The 13,305-nt window shown below is 48.1% G+C and overlaps 1 protein-coding gene across 3 annotated transcripts in view; it reads left to right on the forward strand.

Moving 5' to 3' along the window:
* TMEM150C (transmembrane protein 150C) overlaps positions 1–11,878 on the forward strand; it is a 78,247-nt gene extending 66,369 nt beyond the window's left edge. For all 3 annotated transcript variants that reach the window (XM_032880791.1, XM_032880624.1, XM_032880707.1), the window contains exons 6-8: positions 4,707–4,834; positions 7,427–7,604; positions 9,658–11,878. In XM_032880791.1, the coding sequence (XP_032736682.1) occupies positions 4,707–4,834; positions 7,427–7,604; positions 9,658–9,866 (515 nt within the window). In that variant the 3' untranslated portion in view covers positions 9,867–11,878. The remainder of the gene's footprint in view (positions 1–4,706; positions 4,835–7,426; positions 7,605–9,657) is intronic.
* The last annotated feature ends 1,427 nt before the right edge of the window (positions 11,879–13,305 follow it).

The following is a 13,305-nucleotide window of genomic DNA, read 5'->3' on the forward strand; positions in this document are numbered from 1 at the left end:
TTGCTTCCTTCACGTTCTGAAGACAATATGATATTTCCCCATAGTCTTTAGTGTGTACTCTTCAAAATGCCAATTTGCACAGCTCACAAATGTATCCAGTTATAACGCTTATGATTAACTAATTAGAAAAGCATTTCCAAAAACAAAGTACTGAAAACCAGCTCCCCTCTTCCAGATGACATTTGTCATCATCTGACCCGCTGGTCCTCCCATTCCAGCAAGAGACACCTAAGCCTTTACTAGCTCTCGCTCTGAGGTATTCTTTATTATCTTCTGTCATTTTCGGTGCCATCTGGTAGACACAAGACTAATGAAGATTAGTGTACAGTGGGAGGAAACTAACAATTATTTATCAACTCTGGGAGTGAAAAAGAATCCATTTACTAATGATTCCTGCTCAAAGTGGAGGAGGCTTTGTCTTCCCAGGCCAGTCCCTGCTAGACCTCAGACTGTTGCTGCAGACGGCATTACTGGCTTTAAGGAACAACCTGGACTGCCTGTAAGTCGCTGCTTTTTGGCAGCCATCAAGATTTACAGATGAGTCAGGGCAGCATTTATTAAAATCGCTAGCAAAGTTCTTCTGTCATTTGATGTACTGATCAATGACCAAACTCAATTATTTTCTTTACGCAATTAGTTATGCACTTTGTCCCGAATCCACATTTTTATTCCCCACCCCGGGGGCAGGTGGGGGAGGAGACCTAAGACAAATTTCTTGAAAGGAATAATCTTTTCTGTCTGTTGTGAGGATAAAGCTGATAGCGGGATGATTTCAGTCACCCAACAGCAGCTGCTCCCCCCGCTTCAACGAAAACACATTGATTGCTGTGTTCTACTGCAGTCATAAATAGGAATTATTGATGCATAAACAATAAAACTAAACAAATGAAAAAAGCATCTGGCCAGGCACCAGTTTAGTACTGTGAGGAAGAGCTGCTATTTTGGGTTTCAGGTTTAAAAGCCCAACCAGGAGTGCCTGGCTGGCTTGGTCGGTGGAGTGTGGGACTCTTGACCTGAGGGTTGTAAGTTCAAGCCCCACAGAGGGGGCGTGGAGCCCACACTTCAAAAGCAAATAAATAAATAAAAATAAAGCTCCAGTCAGCCTCACAGTAAAACATTTAGTAAAGAAAATAGGCAATTATTCTACTTTCTGTGTTCTCTTAAAATAGATAATAGGGGATACTTATATAGCAAAGGACTATTCCAAATACCATAAACAACAGAAGGGTAGGTTTTAATAATCTTTTCTAAAACTGTTAATCTAAAAATTTCGTTTAGAGATTTTATTTATTTGACAGGGAGAGAGAGAGCACAAGCAGGGGGAATGGGAGAGGGAGAAGCAAACTCCCCACTGAGCAGGGAGCCCAATGCGGGGCTTGATCCCAGGACCCTGGGATCATGACCTGAGCCGAAGGCAGACACTTAACCAACTGAGCCACCCAGGTGCCCCTAAAATCTAAAATTTTTAATGAAACTAAAAGACATATCTTCTGATCAGAACATTAATGTAGTATAAAATTGGTCAGCATATATAAAGACAGCTTTGAAATCATCCCACTACCCCGAAGTCTTTTTCAAGCATGTATATTTAAATCACTACTTGGTCGAAAAGGACTTTGTAACCAATAATCTGAATCTGCCTCCATTAAACCTGCTAATAAAACTGTTAAAAGGACCAGAAGCTTATAATCTCCACCTTAAAACTTCAATTAGAATCTTTTTTTTTTTTCAGTGCAGCCCCTATGATCAGCATGGGGCCTGAACTCACTGAGATCAGGAGTCACATGCTCCACTGGCTGAACCAGCCAGTTGCCCATATAATCTATCTTTAAAGGAAAATTTGCCTAGTCAGAGCTGATTAATAATGGTGTTAGTAGGTAAAGAGGGCAGAGTGTGGTGTTTGGACTGTGGTTCTGGAAGTTAGGACTGTTGGGTTGAATTTATGTCTTCAAACAGGTTTCTGTTTCCTGCTTAATTTCATCATCTGTTCATGACCAGATGATTTATCATCATATTACAAGGGGGAAGGCTGGGACCAGATGATGATACATGTCCTGTGTTTACTAGGAAGAAATCAGTAGCACAGAATATGGCCACTGACCCTCTTGCTCTGGGAACACGGAAACAAACTGACCAGATAGGTCAATATGGAAAGCCATCTGTGTCTGCTTCAGCAGTAGGTTAGGGCTTAAGCCAAATTTCTAGTACCATCCTATCCCCCCCAACCTAAATGACATCCGGAGAGCTGTTAGAGTAATACTTTCCACTAGTCATTTTAATATTTTTAAGTTGTTTTTAAAGATTTTTATTTATTTGGAGTGTCTGGGTGGCTCAGTGGGTTAAGCCGCTGCCTTCAGCTCAGGTCATGATCTCAGGGTCCCACGTCAGGCTCTCTGCTCAGCGGGGAGCCTGTTTCCCTCTCTCTGCCTGCCTCTCTGCCTACTTGTGATCTCTCTCTCTCTGAGATTGAGTACAAACAGAGGGGGAGGCAGCAGAGGGAGAAGCAGGGTCCTTGCTGAGCAGGGAGCCTGATGCTGGCCTCCGTCCTGGGACCCTGGGATAATGACCTGAGCCGAAGGCAGCTGCTTAACCGAGCCACTCACTAGTCACTTTTAAAATAAGTGAAATGTGCTATCTGGGTATTTTGTCATCATGTCCTAATATCCACACACAATTAATAGCAAGTGTCTCCCATGGTGCCCTGTGTTGAGGCTTCTGGTCTTAATCTAGTGACTGCTTTAATCTGATCACTTTGTGTCAGAGGGCTTATGTGAAATTTCTTCTGTCTGCTTCTTCCTCCTTTGCCCATCCTAGAAAGCAGAAGAAGTTGTGCTGAGTTTTTCACCCTCTAGGATACTTGTTGTCATTATTACTAGACATCAGATATATCACAACTTCTAACTAAGTCATTCAAACCATTAGGTTTGGACTCTTTCAACTCAAGTGTCACTTATAAATTCTATGAACTCCAGTGGGAATTAGATAAAACATAAATACACTAAAAGCTAAATCAGAGCTGAACAATCTGTGATTATAAATATAAATATAAAGCATATAAATATGGCTTACTGCTATTTTGTTTCTAAAATGCAAATCTTAACCAAGTTGTATTCCACTCTTGGATCAGTGATACTTGGAACTGAAAATCAACTTGCTGAGCTTAACTTTGCAGCTTGAAACCTATGACATTCAGCAGATTTAGGAAATGCAAATTTATGGACAAGTTTTCTTTATTAATGACTCCTAATAGGGCCTATAATGAAGATAAAAACTTTTAGCAACTAATTGCCTACTTAATTGCTATGTAAATAGGATAATTCTTGAATTTCTAGTCGTCTTCCCTGTTAAACCTTAATGTCAGAATAAATTGTCGTAGGAAGTAGAAAGTGCATTTCCTTATATGTAGATATAATTCATATTAGCTGCAAGCACTTTTTTCCTCCTATTCAAAGACTAACCTCCCCGGCTTTTTGTAGAAATATGAAAATACCCCTGCACTAAGCAGTTAATAAAAGGGTATTCTTATATTCGTGGCTTGAGTATGTACTGTCCTGAAGGTTACTATTAGAAGTCAAGTTTGAGGCATGCCTGGCTGGCTCAGTCACAAGAGCATGTGATTCTTGATTCCAGGGTTGTGAGTTCGAGCCCCACATGGGGTATAGAGATTACTTAAATAAATAAAACCTTAAAAAAAAGAGTCAGGTTTAAATCTAGGTAATTCCTTCAACCTTTCTGATTCTCCCGTAACAATTTGCTTCAAAAGATGGAATGGTCTTCTAAAGTAAGTAACATCGGGGCGCCTGGGTGGCTCAGTTGGTTAGGCATCTGCCTTCAGCTCAGGTCACGTCCCAGGGTCCTGGGATTGAGCCCCACATAGAGTCCCACGTTGGGCTCCCTGCTGAGCAGGGAGCCTGCTTCTCTCCCTCTCCCTCTCCCCCCCCCCACCCTCATGCTCTCTCGCTCTCTCAATAAAATCTTTTTAAAAAATAAAATTTTAAAAATAAAGTAAGTAACATCACTGAAGAATCAAGCTTTCTTAATATAATCAGCTAAATCATTACTGTAACGCCTCTAAGTTAGATCAACTATCCTTGTCCTAGGACAGTGGACACCTCCACATAGAATTAGAGGGAGGAGGGAATAAACCAGCAATCAAGGGATTTGTACACTTGCCTTGTCTTCTTTGTGTCCCCAGGAATGAATTCTGGCACAGGGACCAGCCGCCGTGTCTGGATGTGGATCCCTGCCTTCTTCCCTGTGTCTTCCTTCCCCTAACTGTGAAACTAAAGGGGCGGTGAATTCATGAATTCCAAGCCATGGATTGTCTTTCTCCCTGTCAAAATTGTTGCGTCAAGGCCTCTGCGATGTTCTCCTAAGCCAGTGGGTCGTGGGCCGACCTTGCTTTTGAGAACTCTGAGAACCACCCTTGTGGCAGCTCTGTCATCCTTGCACCCCTTAAATAACATACAGCACTGCCGCTTCAGCTCCTCTCTGCCTCCCTCAGGACAGGCATAATAAAACATCCAAATAATAATAAGCATTGCGTGAAAAATTTCTTTTAAAAGCTATCTGCCATTTCAGAGATGTAAAACTGCACCGTGGGACTCTATGTTTAGTCTTGCACATTGGGGCTTCAGAACTCTGCCTCCGAGTCTAGCTGCATGGTTTAGATTTTTAATGATAACCTTTTTTTTTTTTATCCCCAGCTCTTGTGGTAGCTGTTCTGCGCTTCATACAACTGAAACCCAAGGTTTTAAATCCATGGCTGAATATTAGTGGATTGGTGGCGCTGTGCCTGGCTTCCTTTGGAATGACCTTACTTGGTAATTTTCAGGTACTTCATTTGGCCTTTTTCACCTCCTTCTCCCTCTTCGCCTAGAGGATGGTCATAGCCACTGATTCTGCATGAATCTTTTCAATAATGCTAATCGTGCTTCCTAATAGGCACAGATCCTCCAGCAGTCAGTCCTTCTGGTCTTCGCCCCCGTGTGCCTTGTATTCACGCTGCACATGTGAGGGTACTCCCTCTGCACTGGGAGGACAGCATAGCTCTGGGGAGAAGTAGCCTCTCCAACTGCTGTGTATCTTCTACAAAGGATTTCAAAGTGCTTTACTCTTTTTCTCAGAACAAACTGTCTCGTAATGGGAACTTTCTAGAAAACGAATAGGATCATGGCCTTTCTAAAATTAAACACTGAACATCCTTTTTGGATGAAAGCTCACATTTCATATGAGCAAGCTCACGTGGGACTCAAGTTTGAAAACCAGAATTTCTCTAGACCACGTAAGACTTGTATAAGATCTCCTAGCGCTAACTCTTCTTCCCAGACATTTAGAAGCCCAAGGTCACAACATTTAATAATAAGTTCCCTAGGGGGCGCCTGGATGGCTCAGTTGGTTGAGTATCTGGCTCTTGATCTCTGCTCAGGTGTTGATCTCAGGGTCATGAATTCAAGCCCTGTGCAGGGCTCCACACTGGACATAGAGCCTACTTTAAAAAAAAAAAAAATCCCTTGCTAATATCATCATCTGCCTCTTGACTCGAACGACTCCATCTGTAAGACAGACGAGGAGCCCCCCTGCACTGGAACAGTTCCCCTGGCTCCGTTCTCTTCACACTGTCCTCCAACCTGTGTTTTATACCCTAGTGAGAAACTTCCTCCATCCTCACACCTCTCCCTGTCTGTGGGGTAAAGTCCAAATGGCACAGGCATTCAAAAAAATATGGTAGTGGATTTTCTAAGACTGTCTCTTGTTCCACCCCTCAGTCTGGTAATTCATTATATCAGGATAACTCGTTCCCCAGCATTCCACCTGAAACAGAGAGGCAGTGGAATAATGAGTTTTGAATCAATGGGTCGTTTGACAGGCAATCCCACTCATTGTTCTACTACTCTAGGCCCCATCTCATATCAAGCCAGACTTGAGTGGCTGTGCCAGTCTGTGCTGCAGGGACTAGCATGTTGTCCAATGCTCGCTACCAATTCTCTCAACCAGGGCCTGGATGGAAGTTACTGAGGGGACTTTTCGGTCTTTCCTGAAGTCCAGAGATTGGGTTATTTTGGTGAACCACAAATACTCAAAACCATGAGTGATCACATGACATATGAAGAACACTTTCTAGAATATGTACAGAGAACACACAAGAAACAACACCTTAGTTGCCTGTGAGGAAACCAAGTGGCTAGCGTATGGGATGGGAGAGAGACTTTTCCATCTGTACTCCATCATTTTTTAAAGTTTGAACCATGTAATTATATAATCTATTTTTTAAATTAAGATAATAAATGAATAGACTGTGTTATAGCATGGAAAACCAATTTCCTAAAAATAAAATTTAATTTGAGGAATTGTTATTTAAAGTAAGATCCGGAGCACCTGGGTGGCTCAGTCAGTTAAGCGTCTGCCTTTGGCTTGGTCATGGTCACAGGGTCCTGGGATCGAGCCCCACATCGGGCTCCCTGCTCAGTGGGGAGCCTGCTTCTCCCTCTCACACTCCCCATGTGTTCCCTCTCTCACTGTCTCTGTCAAATAAAAAATAACACATTAAAAAGAATATATATATATATACATATACATATATAAAATTGCTAAAGATGTTTTAAGGGGGCAGTGTATGTATGTATGTATGTATGTATATATATATATATATATATTTTTTTTTTTTTTTAAGATTATTTTATTTATTTATTTATTTATTTGAGAACTAGAGCACAAGCCAGGGCGGGGGAGACAGAGAAGCAGGCTCCCCGCTGAGCAGGGCGCACGATGCGGGGCTCGATCCCAGGACCCTGAGATGATGACCCGAGCAGAAGGCAGAGGCTCAACTGACTGAGCGCCCCAGGCGCCCCAAGACCACTGCACTTAAGCAAAAGGGGCCCGTGTACTTTCCGACATCCGCAGGCGATGATCTGGAGTTCGCGTCTGTGACGCTCAAAATGGAATCGCGAGGACGGGTGTCCTTCAGCCTGTTCACTGCATGAAAGGGAGAGTTCGGACACGAAGTCCGCTGGCGGGTCTGCAAGTGCGGGGAGCTCTTGGGTGGCGGCTCTCTCATAAGAGGAACATTCCGCGGCGCCCCGCACTCCCCGCTGCCCACCGCAGCCAGGGATGTTCCGTCCGTAGCGACGCGGTTGCCCCGGCGTCACCCCATGTGGAGGACGCCCGGGGCGTGCGTCCGCAGACCCCGACGCCCCTGTCGCGGCTGTCACGGCTCCTCCTGCGCCTGCGCAAGCGTGCGGGAAACGGACCCTCGCGCCGCACGCGTGCTCCGAGGCCTGGGGCGGCCCGTCTGCCTTCTGCCCTCCGAGTTCAGGCCCGAGAATACACGCCAAGAACCGGCGACGACGAAGGCCCGCCCAGTCCTCCCCGGGCAGACCCATCCCTGCACGTCTCCCCCTCACGCGCCCCCTCTGCCCGCCCCCAGCTCACGAACGACGAGGAGATCCACAACGTCGGCACGTCCCTGACCTTCGGTTTCGGCACGCTGACCTGCTGGATCCAGGCCGCCCTGACGCTCAGGGTGAACATCAAGAACGAAGGGCGGAGAGTGGGCGTCCCGCGCGTGGTGCTTGCCGCATCCGTCACCCTCTGCGTGGTCCTCTGTATCCTTTCAGTGCGGGGAGAGGCCGGTAAGCGCCCCGGGCGGACGTCTGCGTGTGACCGACGCCGACCCTGAGGGCGAGGAGGACGAAAGCGCGCGGCCGCGTTCCTCACCCAGAGAGGACGCGGGGAAGCGCGCGTGACGCGGGCTCCGCCGCCTCCAGATCCTGTCTGTGGGGACGGCGTCCCCGTGACGAAGGGCACCGGATGCGCAGCGAGATGGCGGCGGTTTTCCCTTCCCTCTTAAAACAAGGTTAATTCGCGACTTGATTAAGGCCGCGGTTATTTCGTGTCACTTAACTGGCAAAGGAGAACGCGGCCGGCCTCCCGCGACGCACCCTGGGAACCTCCCCAGCAGTCAGCGGCGGGCTGGGAAACCGCGAGAAACCCCGCCCAATCCCTCGAGACCAGTCCAGCGCGGGGGAGGGGGGGGGCGGTGACCCCACCTCCCGGTAGCGTGGCCCAATAGAAGCCGTCCAGTGCCAGTGCGGCCAATCAGATCAGACACTCGGTCCGAGCGCTCGTCAGTGTTCACTCCAACAGGGCCTCCCCGGCCACCCGACGGGAAGCGAACGGGGTTCCTAGCTGGTGGGACGGGGAGCTAAGCGGAGGAGGTCCGGCACGCGGTCGGCGACGCTGATTAGGCAGCACGTGCCGGCGCCATTGAAGCTCTTTCCGAGGCTCCAATCTTTGTCCTCGTGTGACAGAAGTAGGCACAGGCCACGCGCCTTGCGCCGGGATCGCGGCTCCAGCTCAGGCACGGCTGGAGCTCTCGCCGCACCCTGTCGCGTGGGGGACACGGGCGGTGGCTCGGAGACGCCGGCAGGTACCACAGCTCGGGGTCTTCGCTTCCTCTTTCCTCACGAACGGCCGCTTGCCCGGGTGTTTGAAGTTGTGCAGCACCTCAGAGGACAAGGCCGGGAGAGTCCTGCCGGGAACGGTGCTTCGGCGGCCGCGTGACGCGGTGTTCCGTGAGTGACAGGTGAGCTGTGCCGCCGGCATGAGAGGCCCAGCCCTTCCCCCGCGGCTCCCGCAGCCCTGCGCGGCCGCGGTGCGGAGCCTCCCCCCGAGGACCGGCGGAGACTCGCATCAGTTCGCATTTTCAGCGTCTACCAGCCCCGCCCCGTCGTTTCTGAGCGCTCGCTCGGAGCCCCGCTGGGTCCCCTGGGGGGCGGGTCCGGGCCTTGTGCGAAGCCGCAGCCGCTGCGCCGCCGCCTGCTCTCTGCAGACTCCCAGGTGCCAGTGTAAGGCCTCCGGGAGCTTCTGTGTTTCCTGACGAATGTACTTAGGGCCTGGCCCCTTGGCTCCGGACTGGAGCCTTGACGCCTCGTGTCCCGGCTGCCACCGCATGTTGCGGCGGCGCAGCGGCGCGGACGCTCCACGGAGATCAGGTCGCGGAGCCTCAGTCTCTGTCCTGACGGGGAGCTGGACAGAAGGAAGACTCGCCACCTCCGCGGTGTTAGGAGCTTCGGTGTCGGTCGCTAGTGATTTCGTGTGTTCGGGACGGTTTCTGCAGGTAGAACGATGACTGCGAATCCACGGCCACACGCACTGGTCTTTAAAAACATCCATTTATTTTTCTGGCCGACTTTTTTTTTTTTTTTTTTTTTTTTTTTGGAATTTTAATCCTCTAGCTAATCTCACAGATTATTAGGCGGCGGGAGAGCTGCCTGCCCGGCCTGGGAGTCCGAGCATTTGAATTCCAGCTCTACCGGTTAACACCTCTGTGACCGCAGGAAGGGTCCATTTGGGCTCAGTTTCCCCATTTTTAAATGAACCGGTGATAATAGGGTTGCTGTGAGGATTAAGTTAGATTTTTCATGCAAGCCCCTAGACGCCTGTCCCGCACGAAGGCAGAGCTCGGTACTGTGAGTTCGAGTTATTCATGCAGGTGGCGAGTTCAGCAAGCCGTCAAGCTGGGTTCTGCTGGTGACGGGGGGGGGGGGGGGGGGGGGGGGGGCGAAGCGAGACGTTCTTGTCACTTGTCCCTGTCCAGAAAAGAGCCCAGTTTCAATGCGGCTGATGGGGGTCCTTTCCTTGACTGCTGCTCCCCAGATTTCATCCTCATGGCCCAAGGCATCCACATGTATGCAGCCCGGGTCCAGTGGGGACTGGTCATGTGCTTCCTGTCTTACTTTGGCACCTTTGCCGTGGAGTTCCGGCATTACCGCTACGAGATTGTGTGTTCCGAGTACCAGGAGAATTTCCTGAGCTTCTCCGAAAGCCTGTCCGAAGCTTCTGAGTATCAAACCGACCAGGTGTAACCCGTCAGCTTCTCCTTGCCGGTGAGGTGGGTGCGCCGGGGGGGAGGAGCCGGAAGGACACACCCACGGGACTCGGTACAGAACCTCTTCACACATTTTCCACCCACACGTTCATGGCCACATCTGCCAAATGAGCTTTTCAGGGCAAGGTATGTCTTTAATGGAAAAGCACAAGCCCTTATGTGTCAAAATACATGCTGTTACACTGAAAATATATGCACGACAGAGCCAGAAGCCTGTGCATGATCACTTCTCCTTTCCCTCTCTCTCCCAGTTATCCCTGCTGTTCTCATTCTCTCACACGTTTCAGACTTCGTGATCTCCCTGCCACAGAGTAGGGCGGGCCAAATGTAACACGGGAATAATGCCAACTCCCAAAGTGGCCTTCAGATCCAAAGGGCTTGGACCCAGCTCATGAGAAAGTTCTGAATCTGGCGCTCAGACTCCTGAACGGACTGCGGATCATCTGACTGGATGGAAACTGCAGTGATGGGACCCCTGTAACCCATGGAAAGGTCTGGGGTCTGGAACTTAACTCCTTTCACCATGGTTCGGTGGTCGGCTGTGTGGAGTCAAGGAGAGGAGTAGGCTACAAGCCCATCACCGTGATTTGGACTTTACTGTGACTGAGAACTATTTCCAAATGTGAATATTTGTAGGGGTGTGGTCTGCCAGGCATGGGACAAGATGGGGGCAGTGAGGGTGTGGTGTTGTTTTTGCTTCTGTAGTATGCTATGTACAGCTTTTGTTTTATAGTTCATAGTTTGCCTTCTTTTTCTCTTTAAGTAACTACCGTGGGTCTCTTGAGGCCCATGGACAAAGAAGATGTAGGCCAAGTGCAAGAGCTGAGCTTGTTTTGGGTTCAACCATGATAAAAGAAAAAAAAAAAGTGACGTGCAGGCTTCATTTGCTGCTTTTTAAAAGGTTCAAAGCTAAGAAAATGTTCACAGAAAAGCACAAAGAAATATTTGTGGAGGTAATAAAAAGCTCCTGCTGGACATTTATAAAAGGAGTCTTAAGAGTATCTTGTTACAAGTCCAGATCAAGGGAGAGCTTCTTAACATGTATCTGTAGCTCAAATTTACTATTTGATGGGGGGGGGAGGTGGCTTAAGGGCTTTTTCATACTTGGGATTAATAGAAACCAGCTAAACGATCACCCCTTCCCGCCCAAAACCGGCATGGCTGATCCCCTGCTGCCCAACATACACTTTCCACCTGCACAGAGTTTAGAACGCAAACTGGAGGCCTCGGCTTTTGGGGCTGCGCTTCATAAAGAGCAGAATTCTAAGTTCAAAATGCCCTGCAGTGGGCCATGTTGACAGACTCTCCATGAATGCACTTTGTTTCAGAAAGTCCCCAAATGTACTTCCCAGGAGCCTGGGACCTCATGGAATGTAATGTGAAAAACGCTGTTTTTTTAATTCAACCCAGACTTGGACTCTTGAGGAAGGGGTTCATGACTTTTCATCTCTGTGTTTCTCTCTGCCTCCCAGCACAGTGCCTGGCACGTATGGGTGCTGAACAAATGTCTGTTCAATAGAATGACTGGTAGTTTAAGGTCAGGAGAAAGGAGTACCAGAGAAAGAGTCAAAGATGAGCGAGCAGATGACTGTTTCAAGCAAACAGGAATGGAAGAAATCTGAGAGTAGGAGCAGATGGGGATGAGAACCCCTACGAGGGATAGGTGAAATGTGAGGAAAGAATCAAGAAGCCAAGAACATTCTGCTACGAAAGAGGCATCTTACTGTACATAGTCCAAGGTGACATTTATTATTTTTGAATACTGCTTTTGGGTTTGTTTTTTCATTTTTATATTTTAAGAAATTTTAATCAGAAAACAAAGACTTATGAAGTTTTCTTTTACTCTGCACAATCCAAATTAAACAGCTTTTGGTGATGCACTGTACACTTTCTTAAGTATATCTAAATAGCACATTTTAGCAGAATCAAGCAATGACTGGCATTATTCATTGGGATCTGACCACTAAATAAAATTCTTTTATGCAGAATTATGATTTGTCTCTTATACTAACATTTCTTCTGTAATATTGATGCATGTGTAAAGGCCATCAAACATTCTACGGAACATACACTTCAGTGGGCGCCTGGATGCCTCAGTCAGTTAAGCCTCCGACTCTTGGTTTCCCCTCCGGTCATAATTTCTCAGGGTTGTGGGATGGAGACCCTGCTGCAGGGCTCTGTGCTCAGCGGGGAGTCTGCTGGAGGTTTTCTCTCTCTCTGCCTCTGAGCCTCCCCCTGCTGACACATGCCAAAACAAAAAACCTAACCAGAAACAACCCAGAAGGGACGCCTGGGTGGCTCAGTTAAGCATCTGCCTTCGGCCCAGGTCATGACGCCAGGGTCCTGGGATCGAGCCCCCGCATCAGGCTCTCTGCTCAATCAGGAGCCTGCTTCTCCCTTTCCCTCTGCCCTCCCCACTGTCATGCTCTCTCGCTCTCTCTCAAATAAAATCTCTAAAAAATACCAGAAATTATACTTCAGTGTTATGGGGGTAGCATATCTATTTCTAGGTCTAGGGTGTTTTCCAACACCCAGAGCCAATTCTGTGATTCTCTGGACACCAACCCGATGTCCTACAATTTGGTTCGTTCTAACACTACCCAGAGTTATTGTCACTCCCATGAGACTGCCTTCTCTCACTTCAAATGCCAGTCCCACAGACTGGGTCCCAGGTTACCCACACTTCCATCCAACATGACTATAAAATTGGCGGGGAAAGGGATGTCCCACAACTCCCTTCCCTTTTAAGTTAGATAATTTGCTAGAAAGGCTCCCAGACTCCAGAAAACACATGTGCCTGCTTATTATAAAGGCTGTAACTCAAGAACAACCAAAAGTTGTGACAAAAGTAAGTGACAGGACAAGGAAGGGGAGGGGTGCGGGCATGCCATCCTCCCAATGTTCCCACGTGTTCACCAACCCAGAAGCTCTCTCAATCTCTCTGTGCAAGAGTTTATAGGGCTTAATTTCCAGCACCCTCCCCCACATCTGCTTCTAGAGGTTGGTCAAAAGGTCTAATCCCCTAGTATTCTGGTGACCTGAGCCTATCTGCGGGCCCCTCCCTAAGTGACCTCATTAGCATAAGATTGGGCTTATGATGAGTAACACAAGTCACTCCTGTCACTCAGGAAATTTCTAGAGTTTTAGCAGCTCGTGGCAGAAACCCTAGGACAAAGACCAAATACATTTTTGTATTAGGCCACACATAAATCAAGATCAAGACTACAGTACTTCCTAGGAGTTAAGAACCACAGGAAGCTTCTCGGAGGCCAAAACCAAGGACTCTGTGTTTGGAATGAGCACGCCTGAAGGATCTGATGTGGGTGGCCCAGAGAACAAAGCTTGTAATAAACTAAACTTCATTTCTGTAGTCCAACTAGATCTCTTGAAGAAAAGTCTCCTCCTAGTTGGGAGAG

The sequence above is a fragment of the Lontra canadensis genome, unplaced genomic scaffold (assembly GCF_010015895.1).
Source record: "Lontra canadensis isolate GAN:19392208 unplaced genomic scaffold, GSC_riverotter_1.0 scaffold1, whole genome shotgun sequence".
Classification (NCBI taxonomy): domain Eukaryota; kingdom Metazoa; phylum Chordata; class Mammalia; order Carnivora; family Mustelidae; genus Lontra; species Lontra canadensis.